The sequence below is a fragment of the Talpa occidentalis genome, unplaced genomic scaffold (genome assembly GCF_014898055.3).
Source record: "Talpa occidentalis isolate TD23 unplaced genomic scaffold, MPIMG_talOcc4v2.1 talOcc4.11, whole genome shotgun sequence".
NCBI lineage: Eukaryota > Metazoa > Chordata > Mammalia > Eulipotyphla > Talpidae > Talpa > Talpa occidentalis.
The window spans coordinates 11,843,874-11,861,438 of NW_023601104.1; the positions used below are offsets into that span (position 1 = coordinate 11,843,874).

Genomic DNA, 17,565 nt, shown 5'->3' on the forward strand with positions numbered 1-17,565 from the left:
ATGAAAAAAAAATAAATAAATTGAAAAATAAATAAAACCTTATGTCCACACAAAAAATCTGCATATAGGTATTTTTAGCAGCTTTATTAATTGCCAAACATGGAAACAACCAAGAAGTCCTTCAGTAAGTAAACAGATAAACTGTGGGATATCCAGACAATGGACTATTACTTGGCTCTTAAAGAAAATGAGCTAAACAAGCCTTGCAATGACATGGAGGGACCTTAAATGTTTTTACCAAGTGAAGAAAGCCAATCTGTAAAGAGTACATTTTATGTGAATCCAACTATATGACATTCTGGAAAAGACAAAACTCTGGAGACAGTGAAAAGATTAGTAGTTGCAGGGACTAAGGAAACAGAGTGACGACTAGGCAAGGAACAGAAGATTTTTAGGTCAGTGAAAATATTCTGTATGATACCACAATGATAGCTATATGACATCATACATTCGTCAAAGCCCATGGAAAACATAACACCAAGAGTGAACCCAAATGTAAACTATGGATGTTAGTTGATAGTGTACCACTCTCATGTGAGATGTTGATAATGGGGGAGACTGTGGATGTGTGGGAACAATGAATATGTGGGAACTCTGCTTTCTGCTCAATTTTGCTGTTAACCTAAAACTGCTCTAATAAATAAAGTATTGATTTTTAAAAAATTAAAAGGCAACATACTAATGAAAAATTTTAAATGTATATAAAAGCCAAAAATTAATATATGATATAAAAAGCTTAACTCAGTGAGAAAAGAACAAGCAAACTGCAGCATATTAGCACATATTAACAACATGATATCAAAAATTTTAAGAATGAGTGAAAAAAATACAAAAAATATATGCAGTATCTCTCTATTTGTATGAAAGATTTTTTAAGGCAAAACCAAATAATAGATATATGGGGTTGCTTACACATGTGAGAATAATATTTTTAAAAACCATAAGAGATAGCTATTACACAAAATTTAGTAAAGTGTTACTCTGAAGGGTGTGGGAATAGACATATGCATTTGAAGAGCAGCACACAGAAACTCCCAAGGAACAAGATTTTTCTGCAGCTTATGCTTCCAATGGATCCATAGTTGTTCATTTTAGTATGATTCTTTAAATTCTGTACAAACACACTGTACAGTAAAAACATTAATGTGTAGTGAATCTGAATAGAAAATTCACAGAAGAAATAAAAATACCATTTAATGTATAAAAAGGTAGTCTACCTCATTCATGACCACAGAAATACAAATTGAAATGTATCATCTTTTTTAAAATTTAGATTGACAAAGAGTCAAAAGATTGATAAAAGATCAATATTGTTAAGAATGGGGAGAAATGAGCACTCAAAAACAACTGTGGTTAAGAAAATAAGTTGTCACAGTCATTCTGAAAGACAGTACATCTATTGCTCTGTACTAGGGTAATAAATGAAGAGAAAATTCTATTGCTTACTTGTTTTAAGTATTATGAGCATGTATTACATTTATAACAAAAGAACTGATAAAAAATATTTTTAAAGTGTCAAGAAAATTCTAATATATTTTCATTTTTGTAAGAAATCAAATGTTCAATTTTATAAATTTTTATTTTATAATGAAGTTATTTTTAATAAGTTAAAGTATATAATTTATGTGTGTCAAAAGTTGCAAATGAAAATCTGTATCCTTGAACAAAATTCTGTCAGTCATGCTGTGAGTGAAACAATTTTATGTTGAAACAGAGCTACCAAAGAACATGAGGAGGATGCATCTACTGACACCTGTCAGGTAATCCAGATTGAGCAACTTTTCTTTTCTTTTTAATCTTTTACACCATCATCATCATTATGTGGCATATAATTGGCTCTTTTCCTCCCTTCTACTACTGATGAGTAATTGTTAAATGCTCTATTACATGTAAATTATGGCTGATTTACAGGTTGTAAATCAGTAAGGCAAGCACTGTCTCTTGCTTGCCTTAATATCTCATTGATTATTTCATTCATTTGGTCATTTATGTATTCATTCATTCAAAAAATATAAAATTGCTGAGAGCCTGCTTTATGCCAGGCAAGTAAGTTATACTTAGACAGGAGAATCATTTGTGAATGAAACAGATCCCAACCCGTCCCCATGAAACTTGGAATCTGCTTGGAAAGACAGACACTAAGTAATTACTGCATGAGAAGTGTTATAAAGGGTTCTGTCAAAGGACACAGCAAGGAATTTGACCAAGTTGAGAGTTAGGAAAACCCTCCTAATGGAAAGAATGTTAAAGCTGAGCCTGATGCCTGTCAAAAAGCTGGGTAAAGAATATTCCAGATAGAGAATATTCCAAATGTCTTTCCATAGTCAAAGACATTGAGGTCAGAAAGTTCACACTTGAGAAATTTTATATAAATTATCTTTTGTTAGGAGAAAGCAAAGCAAAGCATGTATGTAACAAGGCTAGTGTGTTAGCCAGGGGCAATTCTGTGAAAAGTCTTGGAATAATTCTTTTATTTAACAAATATTTGTTGAGCACCTCCTAGAGAATAGATTTTGGTGACAGATCATTGAACAAATCAAACTTCCCTAATAATCATAGGGCTTACATTCTTCTAGAACATGTTAACCTTTTTAGACTTTATCCTAAGAGCAAAGGAAAACTATGGAAAGATGATAAGCAGCAGAGAATGGTCTGATTGTTTTTTAAAAGATTGTTTTGCACATGAGGGGGAGACCCTATGCCTCTAAATCATGATGTTACCTCAATAAAAATAAAAAGAAATTTTTTTAAATAAGGAGAAAAAGATTTTTTGGCTAAATATGAGAAATGTACACTCCAGAAATTTTTTCTTCATCAAAACCATGTGCAATTTCAAAGGAGCCTTGATAGTTGCTATGGTCACCAGGATGATAAATTATAGTCAGCCTTACAAAGGAAGGAAATTCCAACACATACTACAAGAGAGATGACAATCTGTATCATTGAACAAAATTCTGTCAGTCTCTCCATGAGTGAAACAACCTAGTATAGTGAAGATATTATACTAAGTGAAATAAGCCCATCACAAAAGGACAAATACTATATGATTCCACTTAAATGAGATATCTAGAGTAGTCAAGTTCAGAGACAGGAAGTAGAATGATGATTGCCAGGAGTTGGAGGAATAAGGGACTATCGTTTAATGGGTACCGAGGTTCAGTTTGGGCAGATGTAAAATTCCAAAGACAGATAGTAATGGTTGCTGTACAGGGTGAATTAATGCCATTAAACATAGACTTAAGAATGGTCAAATTTTATGTATATTTTACCACAATAAAAAATATATTCACATCAGCTTAGTTCACAGGGAAAATTAGCATTATTCAGAATATACATGTTTTCTTAATAGATTTGATTTTTTAACATTTGTTAATACCATAAACTGGTCTTTTGAAAGATTATAGTTTTCTCACTCTAGGTTTTTTTTTTTTTTGTTTGTTTGTTTAAAGATTTATTCATCTATTTATACAAGAGCTGGGGTACAGGCTAGAGGCGTGGGAGGGTGAGAGAATTCACCAGAGACAGAGCAAGGAGCAGAACAGGCAGATTAACTGAAATACACTACTGAGGGGAGCAGTGGGCAAGACAGGACAGGTCTGCCGTGCATGTGGGTATCTCCCTGGCTGGCCGGGAATCAAACCCTTGCTGCAGAGGCTGCAGACAGCCTCACAGCGCTGCGCTCAACCTGCTGGAGCCACTGGCGAGGCTCCCTCACTCCAGTTTTTTAACAATCCATATAAAATATGCTATTATAGTAATCCTTGTTGCAATTAATAAACTCTATTTGCTCTTTTTTCCATTCCAACAGGAAAATCAAGATGCTCTAGATCTATGGGAAGAGAAATTTGGAAAATTTGTGGATATCAAAGCTAATGGTAAAATTGAAACTGGTATAGTGTTAAATCATATTGTTCCAAAATAGTTAAATGTCATTATCTAAATGTCCCTTGAGCTTTGGCACCTAAACAAGTGACTTCTATAAGGTGAACTCAAATCTCAGATTTTTTGGTCTTTTTTATTATTTTCTTGTTTTATTGTTAATTTTTGGATGGTATTTGATGAAATCTCAGATTTGGGTATCCTGTTCTTGGATAATGCATTGCAACAGAAAAATGTGGCTGTATACCTTCTGTGGGAAGTGTAGAGAAATGCAGGCCTCATAGAGTTCATGGTCTTGTGGAAGTGCCTGGGTCAGCATGCTGCTTACATTAGATCTAGGAGATCACCCAGCTGCAAATTCCACATTCTATTTTTATGAGATTGAAATGATGTCACCAAGTTCCAGAGCCCATCAGCCCCAACTTTCCAAGCCAGTGGTTCTCACCTTTTTCAAACTTCATGTTCACATAGGCATCCCATGAACATCTTTGACATTTCTCACTAGGTTTACTGACAGGATGGGGTAGGGGTCTGGAAGGAAGTTTGTCTCTTTAGGAGATGCCTTTCAGATACTGGAGGTTTATGTAACTGGAAAGACACTTTCCTGCTTCCTCCCTACCTTGTAAAATAACAGGTCTTCCCCCAACTCCTTTAGAATCCCTGTTCTGGCATCTATTATCTAAGCCTCGTATAAGGAAAAGGATTTGAAATATGCCCCAAATTTACAAGTAGGGGAGCCCGCAGGCTCTCCTTTTTTTTTTTAATAACATCATAATCCTTCTTACCTTCTCTATAGACCCCCCCTTTCTCCAAATAAAGACCATTTAATGTCAAATACTTTTACCTAAGAGTGAATTTTAGTCTCTAAAGTAAATTATTAAATAAAGGATTTTGTCTTTGGCTAAAGAAAAAAAAAATATATATATATTTATAATCACAGGGAAGGGGGTACTGTGAAAAGCCAGAATCCACCTGGTGCCCTTGACAATATGGCCTGTGTATACATTCGGGATAAATGATCTGGCAGATGACACACGGTCTTCCATCTAGCAAAGATTAAAACTGATCAGTATCCTTTGTTCTCTCACAGCAAAGATGTATGCAATATATGTCAGGAAAATCTGTGTTAGGGAAAAAAACCTAAAACCTTACACAGAAAGCTTACATACACAGAAAGCTTCAGTACACAGCTATAGAAACGTAACTCATAACTGACCAGGACTTTGCCTTGTTTACTTCTGTGTCCTTACAATGCCTGAATATAACCTCTTAAGGAGTCAGCACACATGATCTGCTGATTGATCAGGGCGAGCTCAGGGCTCTCAGCCCCTAATCCAATCATCTTGGGACACTCACAGTTACCTGAATAATTGATTGTCCCATTAAGTAGAAAAACTCAGTCAGTGTCCTGGTGCCTACAGGTCCTACCTCCATCGGTTTGGATTTTTCCTTGCATGGATTTGAGCATCTCTACGGGATCCCGCAACATGCAGAGTCACACCAACTGAAAAATACTCGGTAAAGTGAAAACAAGAATTCTTATAAGAGGCTCTGGTTTCTGGATTGAAAATGTTTAAAAGACAATGGCTGAGCCAGTGCTAATATGCTCCTAGCCTTTTCCTCCTTGATGTTGCTTACGGATCTTTAAGAACTTTCCTTGGGTGATCACCCAAAGCAGTGGTTTTTTATTTTTATTTTATCTTGTGGCAAAAAAAAAAATCAGGTAGTTATAAAAACGTTAATGCTGAACTTTAAAAAAAGTAAGATATATATGTAAAAAGATGAGCTACTGTGGTTGAAACAGTGAGGAGAGTATCATGCCACCTCTGTGGTTTTGCTTTCACCTCTCAAGGCCTTTCTGCAGAACCCTGGCAGACTATGTCATGAAAATACACTGACCTAGAAAAAGACTTTAATGAAAAAAAAAAAAAAGGACAATGAGCCAGAGACTGGGAAAAGCATGGCATCTCATGTAACCTTGTTTCTCCTCAGCAAGATAATGTCAAATGAAAATCACTGACAAATTCCAAATGCATCAGACTAAGAGGAAGTAAAATCAAAGAGAACCAGTTTGAGCAAGTTTGCCAAGTCCAGACACAGGTGGACACTGTGATAAATGCATCAAAACTGTGCTTCTCTTGCTCAAACCCAAAAGCTGTGTCCCCACCCCAATTCAATTCCTGATCTTTTCCCATCCAGCACGGTGAGGCATTATAGGATACTACCCCTTGTTTGAGTACCAGAGAGGCATGTACAAAATTTGTCAGTGATGTTTATATTCTATTGGGGAGGATTGACAGGAAACAGGCGTCCCCTCACAAAAGATATTCAGAATCTATCTAAAATAGGAAATCATGCATGTGTCAAATGTCACATAAGGAGATGCCAAGGGAATCAAAGTTCATGTCACTCAGGTTGAGAGGGCAAGTATTTAGGGAGGTGGTAAAATTGAACCTTGAAAGATGCATAGGACACCAGGGAACTGATCTATTCACTAATAATATAGTTGTGGTGGTAACTGATGATAATCCTTATTTGTGTGTTTCAGTGATGGAGATGTTTACCGTCTTTATAACCTGGATGTCTATGGATATAAAATACATGATAAAATGGGCATTTACGGTTCAGTGCCTTATCTCCTGGCCCACAAACTGGGCAGGACTCTAGGTATTTTCTGGCTGAATGCCTCAGAAACATTAGTGGAGATCAATACAGAGCCTGAAGTAGAGGTGAGCTATGGAGCATGGCTGCATGTCAAACTTTCAGAAGAAACCAAACCAGTGAAGTGTACTCATAATTCTGGGCTTTGTAGTGGCAGTTCTCTGCCACCTAAGTCTGATGGTATCTACGGGAACAGGCTTTTACTTACATATGGATGGGTGTTGTAGGATACAGGGAATCTTTTCATTCATTCATTCCATTCCTTTTCTAGTACGCACTGACCCAGATGGGCCCAGTTGCTGCTAAACAAAAGGTGAGATCTCGAACTGACGTGCACTGGATGTCCGAGAGTGGAATCATTGATGTTTTCCTGCTGACAGGACCTACACCTTCCAATGTCTTCAAGCAGTATTCATACCTTACCGGTACTGGCATGTGGAAATGCTAGCTTCTTGTCATGTATACTGTAGCCCATATATCTTCACTGTCAGTTATGTGTTGCATACCATGTAGAATTTATAAACAATGTATCCAAGCTTTGGAAGAAGCAAGCATTTCCTTGCCTTCCCCTTATCCCAGTCAGCTTGTTTAAATATTGTACTAAATCTAGAACTCCTTTCCAAGCATTAACTCTTAATACTTGCCTTCTTTAGCATCTTTAACCCCTGGGTTATCACATGACATATATCCCAACTTGTCTTTCCTTTGTTCTATTCTTCATTAAAACTTAACAATAGCTTTAGAACTAAAGCATTTCATCTGAAAAAAGATCTTGGGGGGCCCCCTGGTGGCCTAGGGGTTAAGTCTCAGCGCTGTCATCACTGGCCTGACTGGGATTCCCTACCAGGGAGCTAACCCACATGACACAGCAGACCTCTCCTGTCTCCCTCACTGCTCCCCTCAGCAGTGTATTTCAGTAGAACCACCTGCTCTGCTTCCCATTCTATCTCTGGTGAATCCTTTCACCCCCAGCACCTCTGGTCTACATCCCAGTTCTGCACAAAATTTGTTTTGAAAAATGAATAAAAAAGATCTCAATTCATACAAAAAAATCAGACAACAAAATGCAACATTATTCTAGGATAAAAACAGTGAGAAGACTAGAAATAGAAGGAAACTTCTTTAGTGTGATGAAAGGCATTTATGAAATATCCACGGCCAATGACATACTTGGTGAAAGACTGCAAACTTCCCCCTAACATCAGAAACAAGACAATGTGCCCTTTTTCCCCCAATGCTATTGTAGATTGTGCTGGAAATTCTAGCCAAAGCAATTAGGCCAAAAAGAAAGAAAAAAGAAAGAAATTAAAAGCATCCAAATTGGAAGGATGGAAATAAAATTATCTCTAGGATCACAAGAGAAGAGTAGTATTCCATTGTGTAGCTATATCCCATTTTCTCATCCAATTCTCAGGCAGGGGATTGGGCTATTTCCATGTCCTAGCTGTTAAAAAACATCTGCATAAACACTGCGGAGCATATAGTTTTCTGAGTTGATGGTTACATGTTCTTTGGATCGATGCCCAAGAGTGGGCTTCCGGGGCCACACAGTATTTTCATTTTTAGTTTTTTAAGGTAATCTGCTAACCTAGTCCTATTTTATGGGTACAAATGTCTTTTTTCATCTCCTTGGAGATGCTAATGATAATGGTTTGATGATTATTTTGGTTCTTGCATTGTCCCTATTTTCTCAGAAATCATCTTGTTCTGTTTCTTTATGTGGATCCCTGTCTCTAACTTTGGAGACAGAACTCCCTGTTGGGTGACCTTTGGCTATCTGTGTTTTGCTAGGCTTCTAAGCCTGACTGCAGGGCCCTTTCCAAATAAACCCTCTCCAGTTACATCTTCTATCGGTTTCTCTCACAATATAATCACCCTGGAATGTTTATTTTTCCCGTAGCCTATCTTGAACTTCTCTGCCTCTGCACCTTTCTATTCCTTGTGCCTGAATATTCTATTCATTCTCCCTGTCTGGTATATTCTTGCTTATTCTTCAATGTCCAAATCAGTGTTACCACTTCCAAGAAGCCTTTCAAAACCCTATGCACTTCAGTGAAGGCAGAATTTATTAATCCCTCTGTGCTCCCACAGCACTAGGATGATACCTTTGACATAGCAGTTGTACCTCAGAACAGGGCATATTATTTACACACCTGCCTCTTCAGCCAAACTGTCAATTTCTTGATATTCTAAGTACCAAGCTTAGTGCTTAGTGCCCTGCAGACATCCAGGGAACGTTTATCAAATATATAATTATCATTGTGGAGGTAGTTGGCTCAGTTGTCGTTTTCCTCTCTTAGGCACACAAGCTATGCCCCCTCTTTTTTCCTTGGGGTACCATCAGTGCCGCTGGAACTATGAAGATGAGCAGGATGTCAAAGCAGTGGATGAAGGATTTGATGACCACGACATTCCTTACGACGTCATGTGGCTGGACATAGAGCACACTGAGGGCAAAAGGTACTTCACCTGGGACAAGAAAAGATTCCCAAACCCTAAAGGGATGCAAGAGCTGCTCAGGAGCAAAAACCGTAAGGTAAAATAAGCCAACTCTTCTGAACCTTGTAATTACAAAGCAGGCTTTAATTTTTACAAACACACTAGTGCACAAGAACCACCTGATAAAAAATGGTTATGGAAATAGTGCCTTTAAATATAATTGTAACTGGGCCTCCCTGGTGGCACAAGGGGTAAAGCACAACACTGTGAAGCTATCCACAGCCTCTGCAGCACAAGTTCAATCCCAGACCAGCCAGGGAGCTACCCACATGGCGCAGCAGACCTCTCCTGTCTTGCCCACTGCTCCCCTCAGCAGTGTATTTCAGTCAGTCTGCCTGTTCTGTTCCCCACTCTGTCTCTGGTGACTCCTCTCACCCCCCGCATCTCTAGCCTATACCCCAGTTCTTGTATGCATAAATAAATAAATCTTAAAAAATAAATAAATATAATTGTAACTGTGGTAAGAGAACAACAGTGGTGAAAAGTGTGATGCCATCCTCCTCTGCCTTAATTGTTGAGATCCCCATGAGGATGAGGAAACTCGTACTCAGTTCCACCTGCTGTGGTCACCCTCATGCAAAATTTGGTTATAATGTCAAGATTGATGGCATCACACTAGTACCAAGAAGGTCTGAAAAGACTAACTAGTTACTTAATAAGGTTTTCTCCCAAACTGCTTTGAAATGGCTTGAGAGAGACAGGAAAGGTGACTGGCTCAACTTTTATAGTGGGTAGAGATGGGTCTGGGGTAAGGATTCCTGTGTGGGGGCTGGTGCTTACAGGGTCTGAACTTCCTGCTGGGACTAAAGGAGAGAGTACCAGGGCTTTCTTTATCAGCTTGCATAGATATGGGCCAGAAGGGTAAGGGGGAATGGTGGAGCTAGAAAGTTCTCACCAGTTAAACATCAAAGAGTCTGACTCTTTATTATATCATTTTTTCCCTGCGTGCTTCCCAACAAATTCCTTCTTTCCTTCAAGGAAAGAATTGACATAGAAAATGGGGCGGGGGAAGGGTGTGTATGCAGGTGTGGTGGTCGTGTACTAGCTATAATGAAAAGAGCGAGCATGAGAAGAAAACGGAGTGAGAAAAAGGAAAACCCATATCAATCATGTAAATGGTTCCCTGAGCTTCATCTCCCTGCACTTAAAGTCGCCTTTCAACCCACTGCCTTGATCTCCGGACCTTTCACAGGTGGAAGGAAGTTGGAGCCAATCCTGTTAACTCACAATTTCCCCATAAATACACAGTTCCCGTCTATCAAGCACATGCTGTGATATGGTAAACACATTATTCCACCCAGTCTGTACTGGACGTTACCCTGTTTTTCAAATGTAGAAAGGAAGGATTACATGTTTTGCACAGAAGTACACCGTGAAAAAGTAGCAGATTCTGAACCATGATCTGCCTGACTTCAGAATCTATGTCCTTATAAGCAGTTACTTATTGAGTTCTTCAAATCTTCAAGATGTTGTGCTTATGCTGAAGGGAATGAGGAGATGAACTCATCAGGGTCTTATAGTGAGTGAGGGGAAAGGAAGTAAAAACGATGGCAACATGGGATGGTCACATACTAGGCTAAGAAAGGTCAGGGTATGGGCAGAATGAGAAGATTGCAGCCTGCTGGACTCAGCTGTTTAGTGGCAGAGGGACTTTTCAGATGAGCCCTGAAGGATGTATCGCCAATTAATGGAGAAGGGGAGAATGAGAGAAGGCAGTGCAGTCAGAGACTAGAATACCCAGTGGTGTTCAGAAAACAACACACAGGCAAGTTTGACAGGAAAATAAGGCACATACAAGACTTGAAGAATCTGAACTTGCTGGCTGCTCTGTATGCAGTAGAGATAGTAAAAGTTTTTGAATAGAGTTAATATACAGAATCTGTGAAGAACTACACCTCAACAACAAAAAGTCAACCTGATTAAAATTTGAGCAGAGGACTCGATAGACTTTTTTTTCAAAGAAGACACACAAAAAACCACAAGTACAGGAAAAGATGCTCAGCATCCCTAATCGTTAGGGAAATATAAATCCAAACCCAATGAGCTGTCACTTCATTTCATCAGGATGGATACTTCAAAAAACCAGAAAATGAGTTAAAGTACTTGAGCACTGACAATGAGAAAGTAAAATGGAGCAGCCACTTTGGGAAATATTATGATGGTTCCTCAAAAATTTAAAAGTAAAATTACCTTTTATGGGTCTATACCCAAAAGAATTGAAAGCAGGAACTCAAGCAGATATTTGTAAGTTTGTGTTCATATCAACATTATTTACTATAGTCAGAAGGTGGAAGCAAACAAATGAATGTATAAACAAAGTGTGGTATAGACATAACTGAAATATTATTCAGCCTTTAAAAGGGGGGGAATTCTGATACATGCCCCCACATAAATGAACCTTGGGGACATTATGCCAGTGAAATAAGCCAGTCACAAAAAGACAAATACTATATAATTTCACTCATTTGTAATGCCTAGTCAAAATAATAGAGACAAAAGTAGAATGATAGTTGCCAGGGTCTGAGGCGAGGAGGGACTGAGAAGTTGCTCTTTAATGGGTATAGAGTTTCAGTTTTGCAAAATGAAGAGGTTTCTGGAGTTTGGTTGCACAACAATAAGAATACATTAATACCACTGAGCTGTACCCTTAAAATAATGAAGATGGTAAATTTTATGTGTATTTACCGTAAATTTAAATTTATGTAAATTTAAATTTATGTAAATTTAAATACAGTGGAGAATTAGAATGTAGTATTGATTTTAAAATAGAGATGAGGAAGGATGTTCTAGCCAAATAAAGTGGTGGGGAGACCCTCGGCTAGGTGGAAGCAAGAGTGCAAGGAAGGCAGGGAGAGGTGCTAGAACAACACTGTAGTCATGGACCTGTAATCACAGCTTTGCTCAAACTTCCTTCTTCAGTACACCTGTAGCATTGGGTTTTGGGAGGTTTTGTTTGTTTGTTTGTTTTTAATACCATTCTCTTATTTTCTTTGTTTGCTTTTGTCAGTGTTATCTTAGCCTTAGTTGTCTAGGGAGCAGGGACCCTGCCTGCTTAATCCTTTATGTCTAGCATCCAGCACCACAGACAGAAGTTCCTAAATGCTACCTTATGAGCACATATTGGTTGGACAGCAATACTTATGAAAAAGCACTGGCCTAGTTTTGATATCAATCTATATTCCATTAGCACATAAAAAGTTACAAGATCTTGTTGGTGCCTAAAATATCTGAATACTAGTAGTAGTAGTTTCTGAGTAAAATTTGAGCTCAGAACTATGGTGACTCACATGAACTGATAAGATCTTCAACTCTTTCTATCCTGACAGCTGGTCGTCATTAGTGACCCCCACATCAAGATTGATGCCGACTACTCAGTATACGCTGAGGCCAAAGAACAGGGCTTCTTTGTGAGGAATCATGAAGGGGGAGACTTTGAAGGGGTCTGCTGGCCTGGTAAGATACCACTGTATCCATTTATTATTTCTACTTGTTTAGTCCCCACTAATGAAGGTCACACACCCATCGTTCTATTATTTGTAGGTGCCTCTTTATACATTTTAAGAGCCTTTAAGAAAGAAATGGTATTGCCTTCTTCTGTATCTTTCATAATACCTGGTACAGTGTGCTTTATATTCATTTATCAGTGAGCAAATGAAAAATAAGCCAAGTTCAGTGACGTGCTATTTCTCTAAGCAACTAAAAATACAAAGCCAGTGAACGGGAATAGAGAGGAGGAGAAAAACAAAAGTGGCTCTGCAGTCTCCCGCCCTGGGACCCTTCTTTGCCTTTTAGCCCAGAGTTGTGATTCCCAGACTTAGATGAGTGACCTCAGCTGCCCCTGGCAACTCTGGATTCTTCATTTCAGAAACTATTAGTTTAAAGCCTTGCAAGAAAGTGCTCAAGGACAAAAGAATAAAAATCACCATTCTCTCATATCACAGGACTCTCTAGTGCTATCACACTCTATGACAATCCGTGCCCTGTAGAGAAATCCTATGCATCCCATCCCTGTCATACCTCGTATTAACACTTCTCTGTCCTCTACCATTCTTATTTCGACTATCTTATGCCATTAGTGAGGGGCAGGTTCAGTCTTGACGTTTGTTAACTGCCACTTCCCTGGGCCTCCGAGATTGAAAGATCTAGTGATTGTCACTGGAGCCCAGAATTGCCCTCATTTGCTTCATGCCACTGTAGCAGCTTTTACATTTGCTATAAGGTACCCATTGATTATCCGGCATTCACATCCAATTATCTTCTTTTTCAACACATCTTACCATCAGGACCATCGTTCCTAACAGGCTATCTATTCTGCTTCTGCAGGTCTCTCTTCTTACCTGGATTTCACCAATCCCAAGGTCAGAGAGTGGTACTCTGGTCTTTTTGCTTTCTCTGCTTATCAGGTTTGTTTGTTTTTTTCTATTGCTCTTTCCTAGTTACTTCAAAGGGTGAAAGAAGGGGGAAAGTAATTGATTATAGCTACTTTACTTCATCAAATAACTCTTTTATTTATTTATTTATACAAGAACCGGGGTACAGGCCAGATGCGCGGGAGGGTGAGAGGATTCACCAGAGACAGAGCGGAGAACAGAACAGGCAGACTGATGAAATACACTGCTGAGGGGAGCAGCGGGAGCGACAGGAGAGGTCTGCTGCACCATGTGGGACCCTCGCCAGCCGGCCGGCGGGGATCAAACCAGCGCTGCAGAGGCTGCGGACAGCTTCACAGCGCGGTGCTCAACCACCTGCGCCACCAGGGAGGCCCCAAATAGCTCTTGATAAGTAATACTTGTATGAAAAGGCAAGGATGGCAACCATATTACAGAAATTGGTGGTGCCAGGAAAGATGCCATGTCTGTTACTAAATGCACAAAAGTAGTCATTTTGAGCTCTGTTATAACAGGCTCTGTGACATATCAATGTACTTTAAAATAGAAATTCATATTTCCAAATTGATATATATATTTATGTAAAGTAGTATTCTGTAACTACTTTAAAATAATGAAATTAAAAATAATGAAATGATATATATAGAAATAGCTTACAAAGTATAAATGTCACTAAAAGTGAGGTATAATAAAAAATCAATTCTTAATATCATTTATAAGAACCACAGCTGTAAAGGTTGAATGATGATGTTGTGTACCTGAAACTAAGATAATGTTGTAGGTCAGCTATACTTTAAAGAATCACCTAAAAAACCTAAAGAGGCCACATCTACATCACTGTTTTCAGCCAATTATGATGATATAAATATGATGCCTAATATAAAGTGAGTATTTGCTGTGTCCCAAGCACTTTGCTAAACACTTTATATGCATTGTTTGATCTTCACATTAACCCCTCAGAAGTTTGAACTATAATGAAATAACCCCACAATCAGAAAATTGAGGCATGGACAAGTCTAAAAACCAAAATTTACCTATGAAGTAAGTGGAAGACCTACGATTTGAACTCAGCTGTTGCTTCCCCAACTCCATCTTTTATTCACTAAACTCTAGTTTCTGATCATCATGTATTAGGACACAAAAGACAACTTAGAGCAAAGATAAACCTTGAGGTAAATATGGCCATGCTCATTTATTTCCATATTGTCTATGGCTGCTTTCACACCATGATAACAGAGCTGAGTTATTGAAAAATAGAGCCTATAGCCTGTAAAGTTGAAAATATTTATTGTCTGGACTTTTCCAGAAAAAGTTTACCAACCCCTGTCTTAGAGGGTGCTTAAGAAGGACAGTCAAGAATGTTAACTATTTGGAAACCATATATTCTTATTTAGAGAAGTACCTATGTTTAGAAATAGAAGGAAGAGTTCAAAGGAAACATGTAAGCCACCTCCAAGCATTTGAAAGACTGTCATGTGGGGGAGTCAGCAGTTGTTTTCCGTGTTATCTTAGAAGGCAAGCTAGGCCCTGTGTGGGGATGTTACAAGGAGCACAATTTTCAGAAAATAATGGAATGAGCTACCTATTATAGCTGTTGAGTCAAATGCTGAGGCACCAGGGTTTCTCCATAAGGGAGGCAACACCTCATTAACGAGATGACTCAACTGTCCCCTCCCACTTTAAAGCGAACGGTTCTATGTAGGACCCAAGCTATAGGTGGTGCTAATAAGCAGTATCTTAGCTGTCAAATCTCTCAACATATCGTGGAGAAGACAGAACCTTATCAGGCACAGCCATGATTACCCCTACTTAAGAGTTGTGGCATATCATGGATGATGTAGAGCCTAATTATGAATATTCACAGCCTTTCCTATAGGGGTTCTCCAGGTTAGGCCTCAGAGTAAACTTGCTGAGCAAAATGTATTTCACACACAATAGGGTGGAACATTCGTTCATTCATCAGGAAATACTTATTGAGAACTTTCTGCAGTCCAGGTACTATTATTGGTGGTTAGGATTTATCAATGAACAAAACAGACAAAATTCCTTACCCTGTGGAGCTTTTATTCTAGCAGTAGAGCAGAGGACAGCACCTAGAGAATAAACGTAAGTAAATGAAGTGGGAAAGAGAAATAAGGGCAGCCATCACATTAACATTATCCCTGTAGAAGTATTATCATGACCAAGATTTACTTCATAGGGATCTACTGACATCCTCTACATCTGGAACGACATGAATGAGCCCTCCGTCTTCAGAGGGCCAGAGCTAACCATGCACAAGAATGCCATTCATCACGGCAACTGGGAGCACAGAGAACTTCACAACATCTATGGTTTTTATCAGGTAAGACATCCAGAAAGGAGACAACAGGACCCATGCACCCTACCTTTTGGACAGAAAAAGTATTTACTTTGTAAAACCATACCCTCCTGTTCATTTCTCTTTGTGTGTCCTTTCTGATGACTGCAATGAGGTTGCACAAATCAGGTTGTACGAATAAGACTTTAAGACATTTTCTCCCTTTGCATCTTTTCCTTCTAGAATGAACGTGATGAATATTTGAATATTGTGAGACTAATTATAACATATAAACACTTCCTTGACAGGAGCCATTAGTAAATGGTACTGGCTACAACATCTAAACTTTTATTAAAGTAGATAGTGTATTTATACACAAAGAAAGACAAGTTAAAACATGTTTTGCAATTTCACAAATGCTAAAAATATAACTATTACATTCATATCAGGGAAGTAAGATATGGAGCACATATATATAATTTCAGTATACTTTTTATATGTAAAAAACCATTAAGTACTTAGTTTTCTGACTGGAAGGGGTAGAATTGTTTTCCATTTGCCAATCACATCCAAAAGACTTGGCAGTCACTTGCCCATCTTTATTTCCATGGCTCTTTGTTATTTTCAGAATCTAACACCAATAGGTAATTTTCCAGTAGGAGCTACTGGCTAGATATAGTATGGTTTTCAAATAGTAAGTATTTACCTATCTAACAGCCTCTTATTATCACTGCAAACTGCGTTAGAGAATTTTCTTATATATACCTGGGCGAGTCACAGCTTTCCTGAATCTGTTTATGTTTTTTCCTTCCAATGAAATCTCTCTCAAGGTTGCTGTGTAGATCATATGAGAAAATGTTATAAAATGCCTAGGAAGAACAAGCACCAAATAAACTCTAACTTATTATTTGTAAGTTACTATTTCATTGTTGTTTCAGCCAAAGAAATTTTTCTGTTCTTTTTTTTATTGAGGTAACATTGGTTTACAACACTGTATATGATTTATTTCTGTTCTTTTAACAGGGGAGTTTAGTTTTCATCGCATCATGAAAAAATGATTTGACAGATTTATGTTATTATTTTCCATTTCACATTCCCAACTATTGTTTACTTTTTACATGTTAAATAGCTTAATAGGGATAGCTGCACAATGCCCTTATCCAAACATCCTTTGAAATTTTTTGTCTTTGATTTTATAGCAAATGGCTACTGCAAAGGGACTGATACAACGATCTAGAGGGAAGGAGAGACCCTTTGTACTTACACGTTCTTTCTTTGCTGGGTCACAGAAGTATGGTAAGGAATGGCTTATATGTTCGTACTTAGAAACATAAGTTAGCAAGCTGTTGTGTTTTGGGTATTTTGTTGTTGTTGTTTTGACCACTTAGAGTATATGGTGCTGCTGTGTTGATGCCTTTCTTTTCAGGAGTTATTGGGTAAGGTTTAGATTATACAGATGATATGCCCTGGACTATGTGTTTTGTCCTATGAGACAGTAAACCAGTTTCACCAAAGTTTACTCGGTTTCCTTGAAGAAAAAAACCACCTCCTTGTTGGGAGAATGATTTCAGAGTATTTCAATTTTCTGGATTAGTTGTCCCTGATCCCATCTCTTTGATTTATCAAAACCAGGGAAAATATACTTCTAACACATTCCTTCAACCGCCTGTTCCACTTAGCAATATGACTTAAAATAGATGTGGCTGATGCTTGCAGTCAGGGTCATCTATAACAGGATCTGGTTTACTGTTAGGCAGAAATAGTTCAACTTCACCACCTGTGGCAGACAGGCTATTTTAAGTTCCCTGGCCTTGCATAAATAGCGAGGTCTAACAGAAC

General features: G+C 38.3%; 1 protein-coding gene across 1 annotated transcript in view; it reads left to right on the forward strand.

The window, feature by feature from the left end:
- Positions 1–17,565, forward strand: part of GANC (glucosidase alpha, neutral C) — a 62,032-nt gene that overhangs the window by 26,810 nt on the left and 17,657 nt on the right. Inside the window, exons 7-16 of the mRNA XM_037502289.2 lie at positions 1,717–1,760; positions 3,809–3,875; positions 5,301–5,397; positions 6,428–6,608; positions 6,812–6,965; positions 8,841–9,076; positions 12,366–12,492; positions 13,363–13,442; positions 15,628–15,771; positions 16,926–17,022. Of these exons, the coding sequence (XP_037358186.1) occupies positions 1,717–1,760; positions 3,809–3,875; positions 5,301–5,397; positions 6,428–6,608; positions 6,812–6,965; positions 8,841–9,076; positions 12,366–12,492; positions 13,363–13,442; positions 15,628–15,771; positions 16,926–17,022 (1,227 nt within the window). The remainder of the gene's footprint in view (positions 1–1,716; positions 1,761–3,808; positions 3,876–5,300; positions 5,398–6,427; positions 6,609–6,811; positions 6,966–8,840; positions 9,077–12,365; positions 12,493–13,362; positions 13,443–15,627; positions 15,772–16,925; positions 17,023–17,565) is intronic.